This window comes from Pseudophryne corroboree, chromosome 7, assembly GCF_028390025.1.
Source record: "Pseudophryne corroboree isolate aPseCor3 chromosome 7, aPseCor3.hap2, whole genome shotgun sequence".
Classification (NCBI taxonomy): Eukaryota; Metazoa; Chordata; class Amphibia; order Anura; family Myobatrachidae; genus Pseudophryne; species Pseudophryne corroboree.
The window spans coordinates 351172720-351185051 of NC_086450.1; the positions used below are offsets into that span (position 1 = coordinate 351172720).

At 47.5% G+C, this 12332-nt stretch overlaps 1 protein-coding gene across 8 annotated transcripts in view; it reads right to left on the minus strand.

Annotated features, from left to right (window-relative positions):
* The window catches only part of REXO5 (RNA exonuclease 5), a 158680-nt gene that overhangs the window by 137159 nt on the left and 9189 nt on the right, over positions 1-12332 (minus strand). For 6 of the 8 annotated variants that reach the window (XR_010182084.1, XM_063934430.1, XM_063934429.1 and 3 more), the window contains exons 2-4: positions 12042-12143; positions 9968-10086; positions 3685-3811 (exon numbers count right to left, since the gene is read on the minus strand). Coding sequence is in view for 7 of the 8 variants with exons in the window: in XM_063934433.1 (XP_063790503.1) it covers positions 3685-3811; positions 9968-10086; positions 12042-12143 (348 nt within the window). In the remaining variant the exon portion in view is untranslated. The other 2 variants (XM_063934431.1, XM_063934432.1) reach the window with 2 other exon arrangements.

Genomic DNA, 12332 nt, shown 5'->3' on the forward strand with positions numbered 1-12332 from the left:
GGGAAAGCCCACGCTTCTTCACACACTTCATTTAATTCATCTGATGGGGGAAAAACTACGGGTAGTTTTTTCTCTCCAAACATAATACCCTTTTTAGTGGTACCTGTAGTTATATCAGAAATGTTTAAGACCTCTTTTATTGCCTCAATCATGCAGTGAATGGCCTTAGTGGGCATCAGATTTGACTCATCGTCGTCGACACTGGTGTCAGTATCAGTGTCGACATCTGGGTCTGCTTGAGGTAGCGGGCGTTTTAGAGCCCCTGACGACCCATGCGACGCCTGGGCAGGCATGAGCTGAGAAGTCGGCTGTCCCACATTTGGCATGTCGTCGATTTTTTTATATAAGGAGTCTATACGTGCACTCATTACTTTCCATAAGCCCATCCACTCAGATGTCTGTCCCGCAGGGGGTGACATCCCTTCTAAAGGCATCTGCTCCGCCTCCACATCATTATCCTCATCAAACATGTCGACACAGCCGTACCGACACACCGCACACACACAAGGAATGCTCCGAATGAGGACAGGACCCACAAAAGCCCTTTGGGGGGACAGAGTGAGAGTATGCCAGCACACACCAGAGCGCTATATAATGCAGGGACTAACTGAGTTATGTCCCCTATAGCTGCTTTTAATATTATATATATATATTGCGCCCAAATTTAGTGCCCCCCCTCTCTGTTTTTACCCTGTTCTGTAGTGTAGACTGCAGGGGAGAGCCAGGGAGCTTCCGTCCAGCGGATCTGTGAAGGAGAAATGGCGCCAGTGTGTCTGAGGGAGATAGCTCCGCCCCTTTTCCGCGGCCTATTCTCCCGCTTTTTCCTGGATTCTGGCAGGGGTATTTTCCACATATATAGCCTCTGGGGCTATATATTGTGGTATTTTTGCCAGCCAAGGTGTTTTTATTGCAGCTCAGGGCGCCCCCCCCCAGCGCCCTGCACCCTCAGTGACCGGAGTGTGAAGTGTGCATGAGGAGCAATGGCGCACAGCTGCAGTGCTGTGCGCTACCTTGGTGAAGACTGATGTCTTCTGCCGCCGTTTTTCCGGACCTCTTCTTGCTTCTGGCTCTGTAAGGGGGACGGCGGCGCGGCTCCGGGACCGAACACCAAGGACTGGGCCTGCGGTCGATCCCTCTGGAGCTAATGGTGTCCAGTAGCCTAAGAAGCCCAATCCGGCTGCAAGCAGGCGAGTTCGCTTCTTCTCCCCTTAGCCCCTCGCTGCAGTGAGCCTGTTGCCAGCAGGTCTCACTGAAAATAAAAAACCTAAAACTATACTTTCTTTCTAAGAGCTCAGGAGAGCCCCTAGTGTGCATCCAACCTCGGCCGGGCACGAAATCTAACTGAGGCTTGAAGGAGGGTCATAGTGGGAGGAGCCAGTGCACACCAGGTAGTCATAAATCTTTCTAGAGTGCCCAGCCTCCTTCGGAGCCCGCTATCCCCCATGGTCCTTACGGAGTTCCCAGCATCCACTAGGACGTTAGAGAAAAAAGGGTTATTAAAGCCTTGTGATTCACAAGAGGTTATGCACATATTATATACCTGTGGGTAATTCTTGATTGATACTGGCTTGTGAGCCCGGTACATTGTCTGGACTATACGGTCGGAAAAATCCCCAAAGACAACTGAAGTAAACTCGACTGACGAAATGGAACTTTTTCAAGAGGCAGGTGTCACCATGAATGTGTGCCAAGATCTCCTGGGCCAGTCTTGTGAGAGACACAGCCTTGGGGACAATATGAAGAGCTGACTGGTTACGCTCCAGTTAGACTTGATTCCCTTTGATATAATTTATATCTGGAGAGCCCACAAATAAAACTCTACAAATTGCACTGCTTTTAAGTTGGACACCACCTTTCCCAGAATCTTTTTATAAGGTGAACCGGTACCTGCTGGTGAGAGAGGATCTTGTCCCTCAGCAAAAACATTTGCTGTAGACGTGTGTCGAACAGAAGGCCTAGCACTTGGACCCCAATTGAGAACCTGGGTGGGATGCCTGCCTCTCAAGCTGATGGTTTGTCAGAGGGCTTGGAGACTGACTAGGCCACCAAAGCCTGTCTACATGCTGCAGCCTTCGATAGTGAAATGTGAACTGATCCCTAGAAGAAAGACCAATTGCCTTACTGTAAGAATAAAATGAGCAAAAACAAGGTCTCTTGGGTTTAGGGGAACCGGCAGAAAGACAGGAATTTTTTATCCCAGTGGCCTCACATATAATGTTCCCCAAAATGGATCTCCCAGGGAATAAGAGGGTCTCCAGATATATAAGTTTAAAGTTTAAAGAGTGAGCCAAGATCATTGAGGCTGAAGCACAGGCTTCAAGAAGTTTCATATTATTTGTAGCTTCCAAATATACACTAATGACGAAATGCTAAACCAGCTGCAGCAAATCTGGTCTATCAGAACCTAGTCTCTCAGCACTTTGTTCAGACAAGTGCTCCACTGCCTTACTGACCAAAGCTGAAGCTGTTTTAAGAGAAGCCTCAATCTTCCTATCTATGCTGTCCTGTAAATTAGCAGAGGTCAGGGTAACTTAGTTAGAGGCCATCTAACTTAGGTTGGGGTTATGATTATGCTGAAAATTTGTTTGAGATGGGATAAAAGAATTGGCTCACGGTTTGAGCCAGCATGTTCTCCAGCTGAGCGGAAGACAAAAGAAATGGCTTTTGAAGAACATCTATAATCGCCCTGATATCCAATGTATACCGCTACCTAACCCTGTTCCTTCGGGGGATGAATAATCTGACACCTGCCACAGCTGTGAAGGAGCACACAGCTGCTGAATCCATAATCCAGAAGAGGTGGCGGCAGATAGGACTAAAGAAAAGGACAGCTGCAGGAGACCTTGTACTGGCTGTCCATCCCCCCAGTGTTCCCCAATGGCTGAGAAACACAAAGATAGTTATACAAATGTGCTATGGCGTAATGGAAATGGCAAACAAATTGTTTATTGCAAAAAGCTTGTAAAAACATTTGTAAATCTATATATACAGTTATTGCCTGGCATTATCCATTTGCTGTGCAGCTCAGACAGGATATAGTTATATGCCGGCGCTCAGCATGCTGACGCCGGAGTCCTGAACACTAACAATGCCGCCAGTCGGAATGTCGAACAACAGGGTCTGTTCCCACTCGTGGGTGTCCACCACACCCATAGAGTGGGAATAGAACCTATGGCGAGCCACAGAGCCCGCTGCGTGACGAGCTTTGTTGCACTCACCCTCGCCACCACCACCAGCATTCTGCTGCCGGGATCCCAGGATCGGTATGCTGACTGCGGGGATCCCGGCAGCCGGCATACTATGCCCAATGCGTTCACACCAACCAACATTTTAAGTAATGTCAGACAAAGTGAGCAGAGAAATGATTCTCCGTTGGGACGATCCACTGTGCAAAACAACTTCCATCAGAATCATTATTATGTCACACATTTCATTCTGATAATCTCCTGATATGTTTACATATATTTGTTATTGGAGTACCAACAAAAAGATAAAGTACACGAAACATTGTCAAGAAGTAGTATATTAGAAAACATCAATCGTTTCATACATAGTTGTCAATGTTATTATCAATGTAGCAGTTTTATATAAGCAACATTTGGAACAGTAAATGCTACTTTGTAATTGGCAGCAAAAGTTCTGGTTTTAAACTAAAACTGTTACTTCTGCTAACTGTGTACTCACATGTCTGAACAATCTCCTGACACACGGAAAGTGCAAATAAAACTGGTAGAAGTGATGCTGACTGAGGTCCTCTAGTATAATGATGACAACACCGCGAAGATGACTTTGATGGTGAATATTGCACCAGCTACAGTAAAAAAATAAATGTCAAAAATTATTTATTCATGATTACACATTCCATGTTGCTCTACATATGCTGTTATGTGTAATATCTTGTGGACGGACAGGCAGATCACATCCCCGCTTTAATCATTCTTTCGATGACGGTGGATAAGTGAGGAGTCTGCAAAGATCTGGTGGTGAAAAAAATAAGATTTTACTTACCGATAAATCTATTTCTCGTAGTCCGTAGTGGATGCTGGGGACTCCGTCAGGACCATGGGGATTAGCGGCTCCGCAGGAGACAGGGCACAAAAATAAAGCTTTAGGATCAGGTGGTGTGCACTGGCTCCTCCCCCTATGACCCTCCTCCAAGCCTCAGTTAGGATACTGTGCCCGGACGAGCGTACACAATAAGGAAGGATTTTGAATCCCGGGTAAGACTCATACCAGCCACACCAATCACACCGTAAAACTTGTGATCTGAACCCAGTTAACAGTATGACAACGTAGGAGCCTCTGAACAGACGGCTCACAACAAGAACAACCCGATTTTTTTGTAACAATAACTATGTACAAGTATTGCAGACAATCCGCACTTGGGATGGGCGCCCAGCATCCACTACGGACTACGAGAAATAGATTTATCGGTAAGTAAAATCTTATTTTCTCTAACGTCCTAGTGGATGCTGGGGACTCCGTCAGGACCATGGGGATTATACCAAAGCTCCCAAACGGGCGGGAGAGTGCGGATGACTCTGCAGCACCGAATGAGAGAACTCCAGGTCCTCTTTAGCCAGGGTATCAAATTTGTAGAATTTTACAAACGTGTTCTCCCCCGACCACGTAGCTGCTCGGCAGAGTTGTAATGCCGAGACCCCTCGGGCAGCCGCCCAGGATGAGCCCACCTTCCTTGTGGAATGGGCCTTGACAGATTTAGGCTGTGGCAGGCCTGCCACAGAATGTGCAAGTTGAATTGTGCTACAAATCCAACGAGCAATCGTCTGCTTAGAAGCAGGAGCACCCAGCTTGTTGGGTGCATACAGTATAAACAGCGAGTCAGATTTTCTGACTCCAGCCGTCCTTGAAATATATATTTTCAATGCCCTGACAACGTTCAGCAACTTGGAATCCTCCAAATCGCTAGTAGCTGCAGGCACCACAATAGGCTGGTTCAGGTGAAACGCTGACACCACCTTAGGCAGAAAATGAGGACGCGTCCGCAGTTCTGCCCTGTCCGAATGGAAAATCAGATATGGGCTTTTATGCGATAAAGCCGCCAATTCTGACACTCTCCTGGCTGAAGCCAGGGCCAGTAGCATGGTTACTTTCCATGTAAGATATTTCAAATCCGCCGATTTGAGTGGCTCAAACCAATGGGATTTGAGAAAATCCAAAACTACATTAAGGTCCCACGGAGCCACTGGGGGCACAACCGGGGGCTGTATATGTAGTACTCCTTTTACAAAAGTCTGGACTTCAGGAACTGAAGCCAATTCTTTCTGGAAGAAAATCGACAGGGCCGAAATTTGAACCTTAATGGACCCCAATTTGAGGCCCATAGACAATCCTGTTTGCAGGAAATGTAGGAATCGACCCAATTGAAATTCCTCCGTGGGGGCCTTCCTGGCCTCACACCACGCAACATATTTTCTCCAAATGCGGTGATAATGTTGTGCAGTCACCTCCTTCCTGGCTTTAACCAGTGTAGGAATGACCTCTTCTGGAATGCCTTTTTCCCTTAGAATTCGGCGTTCAACCGCCACGCCGTCAAACGCAGCCGCGGTAAGTCTTGGAATAGACACGGTCCCTGCTGAATCAGGTCCCGTCTTAGAGGTAGAGGCCACGGATTTTCCGTGAGCATCTCCTGAAGTTCCGGGTACCAAGTTCTTCTTGGCCAATCCGGAGCCACGAGTATCGTTCTTACTCCCCTTTGCCGTATAATTCTCAGTACTTTGGGTATGAGAGGCAGAGGAGGAAACACATACACTGACTGGAACACCCACGGTGTTACCAGAGCGTCCACAGCTATTGCCTGAGGGTCTCTTGACCTGGCGCAATACCTGTCCAGTTTTTTGTTGAGGCGAGACGCCATCATATCCACCTTTGGTTTTTCCCAACAGTTCACAATCGTGTGGAAGACTTCTGGATGAAGTCCCCACTCTCCCGGGTGTAGATCGTGTCTGCTGAGGAAGTCTGCTTCCCAGTTGTCCACTCCCGGAATGAACACTGCTGACAGTGCTATCACATGATCTTCCGCCCAGCGAAGAATCCTTGCAGCTTCTGCCATTGCTCTCCTGCTTCTTGTGCCGCCCTGTCTGTTTACGTGGGCGACTGCCGTGATGTTGTCCGACTGGATCAACACCGGCTGACCCTGAAGCAGGGGTTTTGCCAGGCTTAGAGCATTGTAAATCGCTCTTAGCTCCAGTATATTTATGTGAAGAGACATCTCCAGGCTTGACCATACTCCCTGGAAGTTTCTTCCCTGTGTGACCGCTCCCCAGCCTCTCAGACTGGCATCCGTGGTCACCAGGACTCAGTCCTGTATGCCGAATCTGCGGCCTTCTAACAGATGAGCACTCTGCAACTACCACAGAAGAGACACCCTTGTCCGTGGCGATAAGGTTATCCGCTGATGCATCTGCAGATGCGATCCGGACCATTTGTCCAGCAGATCCCACTGAAAAGTTCGTGCGTGGAATCTGCCGAATGGGATTGCTTCGTAAGAAGCCACCATCTTTCCCATGACTCTTGTGCATTGATGCATAGACACTTTTCCTGGTTTCAGGAGGTTCCTGACAAGTTCGGATAACTCCTTGGCTTTCTCCTCCGGAAGAAACACCTTTTTCTGAACCGTGTCCAGAATCATTCCCAGGAACAGCAGACGTGTTGTCGGGGTCAACTGAGATTTTGGAAAATTCAGAATCCACCCGTGTTGTTGTAGCACTACTTGGGTTAGTGCTACTCCGTCCTCCAGCTGTTCTCTGGACCTTGCCCTTATCAGGAGATCGTCCAAGTAAGGGATAATTAATACGCCTCTTCTTCGCAGAAGAATCATCATTTCGGCCATTACCTTGGTAAAGACCCGAGGTGCCGTGGACAATCCAAACGGCAGCGTCTGAAACTGATAATGACAGTTTTGCACCACGAACCTGAGGTACCCTTGATGTGAAGGGCAAATTGGGACATGCAGGTAAGCATCTTTTATGTCCAGGGACACCATAAAGTCCCCTTCTTCCAGATTCGCTATCACTGCTCTGAGTGATTCCATCTTGAACTTGAATTTTTGTATGTACAGGTTCAAAGATTTCAGATTTAGAATAGGTCTTACCGAGCCGTCCGGCTTCGGTACCACAAATAGCGTGGAATAATACCCCTTTTCCTGTTGTAGGAGGGGTACCTTGACTATCACCTGCTGAGAAAACAGCTTGTGAATGGCTTCCAATACCGTCGCCCTGTCTGAGGGAGACGTTGGCAAAGCAGACTTTAGGAACCGGCGAGGGGGAGACTTCTCGAATTCCAACCTGTAACCCTGAGATACTACCTGCAGAATCCAGGGGTCCACCTGTGAGCAAGCCCACTGCGCGCTGAAAGTCTTGAGTCGACCCCCCACCGTTCCTGAGTCCGCTTGTAAAGCCCCAGCGTCATGCTGAGGGCTTTGCAGAACCCGCGGAGGGCTTCTGTTCCTGGGAAGGAGCTGCTTGCTGCCCTCTCTTACCCTTTCCTCTGCCTCGGGGCAGATATGACTGTCCTTTTGCCCGCTTCTTATAGGACCGAAAGGACTGCGGCTGAAAAGACGGTGTCTTTTTCTGTTGGGAGGGGGTCTGAGGTAAAAAGGTGGATTTCCCGGCAGTTGCCGTGGCCACCAAATCCGATAGACCGACGCCAAATAATTCCTCCCCTTTATACGGCAATACTTCCATATGCCGTTTGGAAGCCGCATCACCTGACCACTGTCGTGTCCATAAACTTCTTCTGGCAGATATGGACATCGCACTTACTCTCGATGCCAGAGTGCAAATATCCCTCTGAGCATCTCGCATATAAAGAAAAGCATCCTTTAATTGCTCTAAAGTCTGTAAAATACTGTCCCTATCCAGGGTATCAATATTTTCAGTCAGGGAATCCGACCAGACCACCCCAGCACTGCACATCCAGGCTGAGGCGATGGCTGGTCGCAGTATAACACCAGTATGTGTGTATATACTTTTTAGGGTAGTTTCCAGCCTCCTATCAGCTGGATCCTTGAGGGCGGCCGTATCAGGAGACGGTAACGCCACTTGTTTTGATAAGCGTGTGAGCGCCTTATCCACCTTAGGGGGTGTTTCCCAGCGCGCCCTAACCTCTGGCGGGAAAGGGTATAATGCCAATAACTTTTTTGAAATTAGCACTTTTCTATCTGGGTTAACCCACGCTTCATCACATACATCATTCAATTCCTCTGATTCAGGAAAAACTACAGGTAGTTTTTTCACCCCCCACATAATACCCCTTTTTGTGGTACTTGTAGTATCAGAGATATGCAAAGCCTCCTTCATTGCCGTGATCATATAACGTGTGGCCCTACTGGAAAATACGTTTGTTTCTTCACCGTCGACACTAGATTCAGTGTCCGTGTCTGGGTCTGTGTCGACCGACTGAGGTAAAGGGCGTTTTACAGCCCCTGACGGTGTCTGAGACGCCTGGGCAGGTACTAACTGGTTTTCCGGCCGTCTCATGTCGTCAACTGATTTTTGTAATGTGCTGACATTATCACGTAATTCCATAAACAAAGCCATCCATTCCGGTGTCGACTCCTTGGGGGGTGACATCACCATTACCGGCAATTGCTCTGCCTCCACACCAACATCGTCCTCATACATGTCGACACACACGTACCGACACACAGCAGACACACAGGGAATGCTCTATTGAAGACAGGACCCCACTAGCCCTTTGGGGAGACAGAGGGAGAGTTTGCCAGCACACACCCAAGCGCTATAATATATATGGGAACAACCCTATATAAGTGTTGTATCCTTATAGCAGCTTAAATATAGTAATATCGCCAAAAAAAGTGCCCCCCCTCTCTGTTTTACCCTGTTTCTGTAGTGCAGTGCAGGGGAGAGTCCTGGGAGCCTTCCTCACAGCGGAGCTGAGCAGGAAAATGGCGCTGTGTGCTGAGAATAAGCCCCGCCCCCTATTTCGGCGGGCTCTTCTCCGGAGTTTGTGAGATCTGGCAGGGGTTAAATACATCCATAAAGCCTCAAGGGCTATATGTGATGTATTTTTTAGCCATAAAAAGGTATTATACATTGCTGCCCAGGGCGCCCCCCCAGCGCCCTGCACCCTCCGTGACCGCTGTGTGAAGTGTGCTGACAACAATGGAGCACAGCTGCAGTGCTGTGCGCTACCTCAGGAAGACTGAAAAGTCTTCTGCCGCCTGCTCTGGACCTTCCATCTTCGGCATCTGCAAGGGGGGTCGGCGGCGCGGCTCCGGGACCGGACTCCATGGCTGGGCCTGTGTTCGATCCCTCTGGAGCTAATGGTGTCCAGTAGCCTAAGAAGCCAATCCATCCTGCACGCAGGTGAGTTGACTTCTCTCCCCTAAGTCCCTCGATGCAGTGAGCCTGTTGCCAGCAGGACTCACTGAAAATAAAAAACCTAAAAACTTTTTCTAAGCAGCTCTTTAGGAGAGCCACCTAGATTGCACCCTGCTCGGACGGGCACAAAAACCTAACTGAGGCTTGGAGGAGGGTCATAGGGGGAGGAGCCAGTGCACACCACCTGATCCTAAAGCTTTATTTTTGTGCCCTGTCTCCTGCGGAGCCGCTAATCCCCATGGTCCTGACGGAGTCCCCAGCATCCACTAGGACGTTAGAGAAATAAATATATGCTTCTACAACTGATCCCAAGCTGCGATTTGTCTTTTCCCACCCTAGGTCTTCAGAGAAAAGTTGTCTCTTACTCCTAAACAGACCCACCCATGGGATCTCTATTCAGCATCTGTATGCAGAAAAGGGGAGCTGCCTACTGCTATCAGAGTAATCCAGATCATGAGGACACCTTAGAGCACTATGATACCAACTGTGATACTGCCAGTGACAAGCTGGGTTTAAATGCAATAATATTTTGGGTATGTGATCTCTCCTTAACATCAAGCTTGTTATCACAAAATAAAGACACTCCCCTACCCCCAGTGTACCTTGCCTGTTGGGTACCGTCCTCTTTTCCGAGGATGGCAAACTTCAGGAGTTGGTGTAATTGTCTGTGTTGAATTTCACACTTGTCACAAAATAGCGCTGGAGATAATCTGGATGCTTTCTGAAATGAAACACATTCAGCTACACATAAAAGGCAACAACACTTAAACATACTAGCAGAAGACCCTGCCCAAACTCTCTTTACCTGTCTAATTGATTTATAAGCGTATACTTACTGACATGTGAACTGAGATCACAAATAATCAGAACAAATTGGCCATAAATAAGTCCTCAAATTGCAGCAAAATAACAAAACAAATGCTTATATTTACCACAATAACCATGGGGAACAGTACGAAATAGCAAGAGACATTGGAAAAACTCAACTAAGCGCCATAATTTACATTAAGAATATGCTACAATTCAGGTAGAAATCACAACACACATAAACTCTGGCAAATATTGGTAGCCCTGGCACTAGCCCCCAGAGGAGAGACTCCGATTGCCTACATGAAGCAGATTATGCCAGTGAGGTGGCAGTTGGCAGTTTGGAGAAGAGCAGCCAGTGTGAGTGGCACAGGAAGAGGCAACCGAGGGCTGAAAGGGAACTGGGAACAGCAATTATTAATAGTAAAATCTACAGAAAAAAAAAGACTAGGGGTAGTATCCTATTAGCTGCTGTGAGTTACCACAGCTAATGGATTCCCCCGAGGCTATCCTGTTAGCTCCGTAGTCCGGCACTTTTTGGTGATTTTACTTTGCGCGCAATAACTAGCCCCAGGAGACCTGTTATCAGACGGTAACACATGGGTCCACAAAGTTATCACGGATCCCATGTGCTATCTCCCGATAACAAGCGATTTACCGTCCAGTAAAAACTGGCTGTAATTGGATAGCCCGATAGAATTATCAGGCTAAAAATAGGATTTTAATACCTACCGGTAAATCCTTTTCATCCGTAGAGGATGCTGGGGACTCCAAAAGGACCATGTGGTATAGACGGGATCCGCAGGAGACATGGGCACTTTAATACTTTAAAAGGGGTGTGAACTGGCTCCTCCCTCTATGCCCCCCCTCCAGACCTCAGTTATAGGAACTGTGCCCAGGGAGACGGACATTTCGAGGAAAAGGATTTTTGTTAAACCAAGGGTGAGATACACACCAGCTCACACCACAACACACCGTACAACATGGCTTTTAAGAAAATACCAGTTAACAGGATGAACCAAAAAACAGCAACAGGCTGAATATAACCAAAACACAACCTTTGTGTAACCAAAGCAATACCTATCAACAAGTACTGCATATATAGTCCGCACTGGGATGGGCGCCCAGAATCCTCTACGGACTAAGAGAAAAGGATTTACCGGTAGGTATTAAAATCCTATTTTCTCATACGTCCTAGAGGATGCTGGGGACTCCAAAAGGACCATGGGGTTTATACCAAAGCTCCAGACCGGGCGGGAGAGTGCGGACGACTCTGCAGCACCGATTGAGCAAACATGAGGTCCTCATCAGCCAGGGTATCAAACTTGTAGAACTTAGCAAAAGTGTTTGAACCCGACCAAGTAGCTGCTCGGCAAAGTTGAACCGCCGAGACTCCTCAGGGCAGCCGCCCAAAATGAGCCCACCTTCCTGGTAGAATGAGCTTGCTTCGCACACCACACTTCAGGCAAAATGCCTCGCTCTGCAACTGCTGCGCTCGGCACAGGTTACTACTCCCATTAGTAGTCCATGTGGATGGTAAAACAACCCAAAGTTAAAAAATGTGAAACCCCCCCCAAAAAAAAGTGTGTCGACCATTGTCATGTCGACCTTTTGACCCTGTCAACCATATGGTGTCAACCTATTGACTGTCTAACTGGACACTGTCTATCCATAGTCCGGATACCATTTCAAGGCACTCTATGTCCAAACAAGGAGCAGCATACATACCTTTACTTCATTTAATATAACCCAATCTCTATAAAACGCGAAGTAACATTCAGGCTACCACATACAGTATGCGCTTAGGAAGACTACAAATACTTTTCTATGAGACAGTCAGACATTATACTGCATGCAAAGAAAGGTCACCTTCATTTTTGGTTTGTTTAAGCCATTTCCCACTGTGTTCACTTTAATATCATCTCTTCTCTTCTTGAGTTGTTTCAGCACCTTGTACTCACTCATTTTTATCTAAAGAGAAATGAGAAGCAGCGTGTTATTCCTTAATTTATGTCATTACATTTTATGTCTGTGGTGTCAACTAATTATTATTATCCAGTGGGTGGGTCAGATGGGTACTTGCCCAATAACTGCATAATCTAATGCAGTCATCTGGTGTCAGGATTTCTCACCAATCCTGATTACAGTCACGCCCATTCT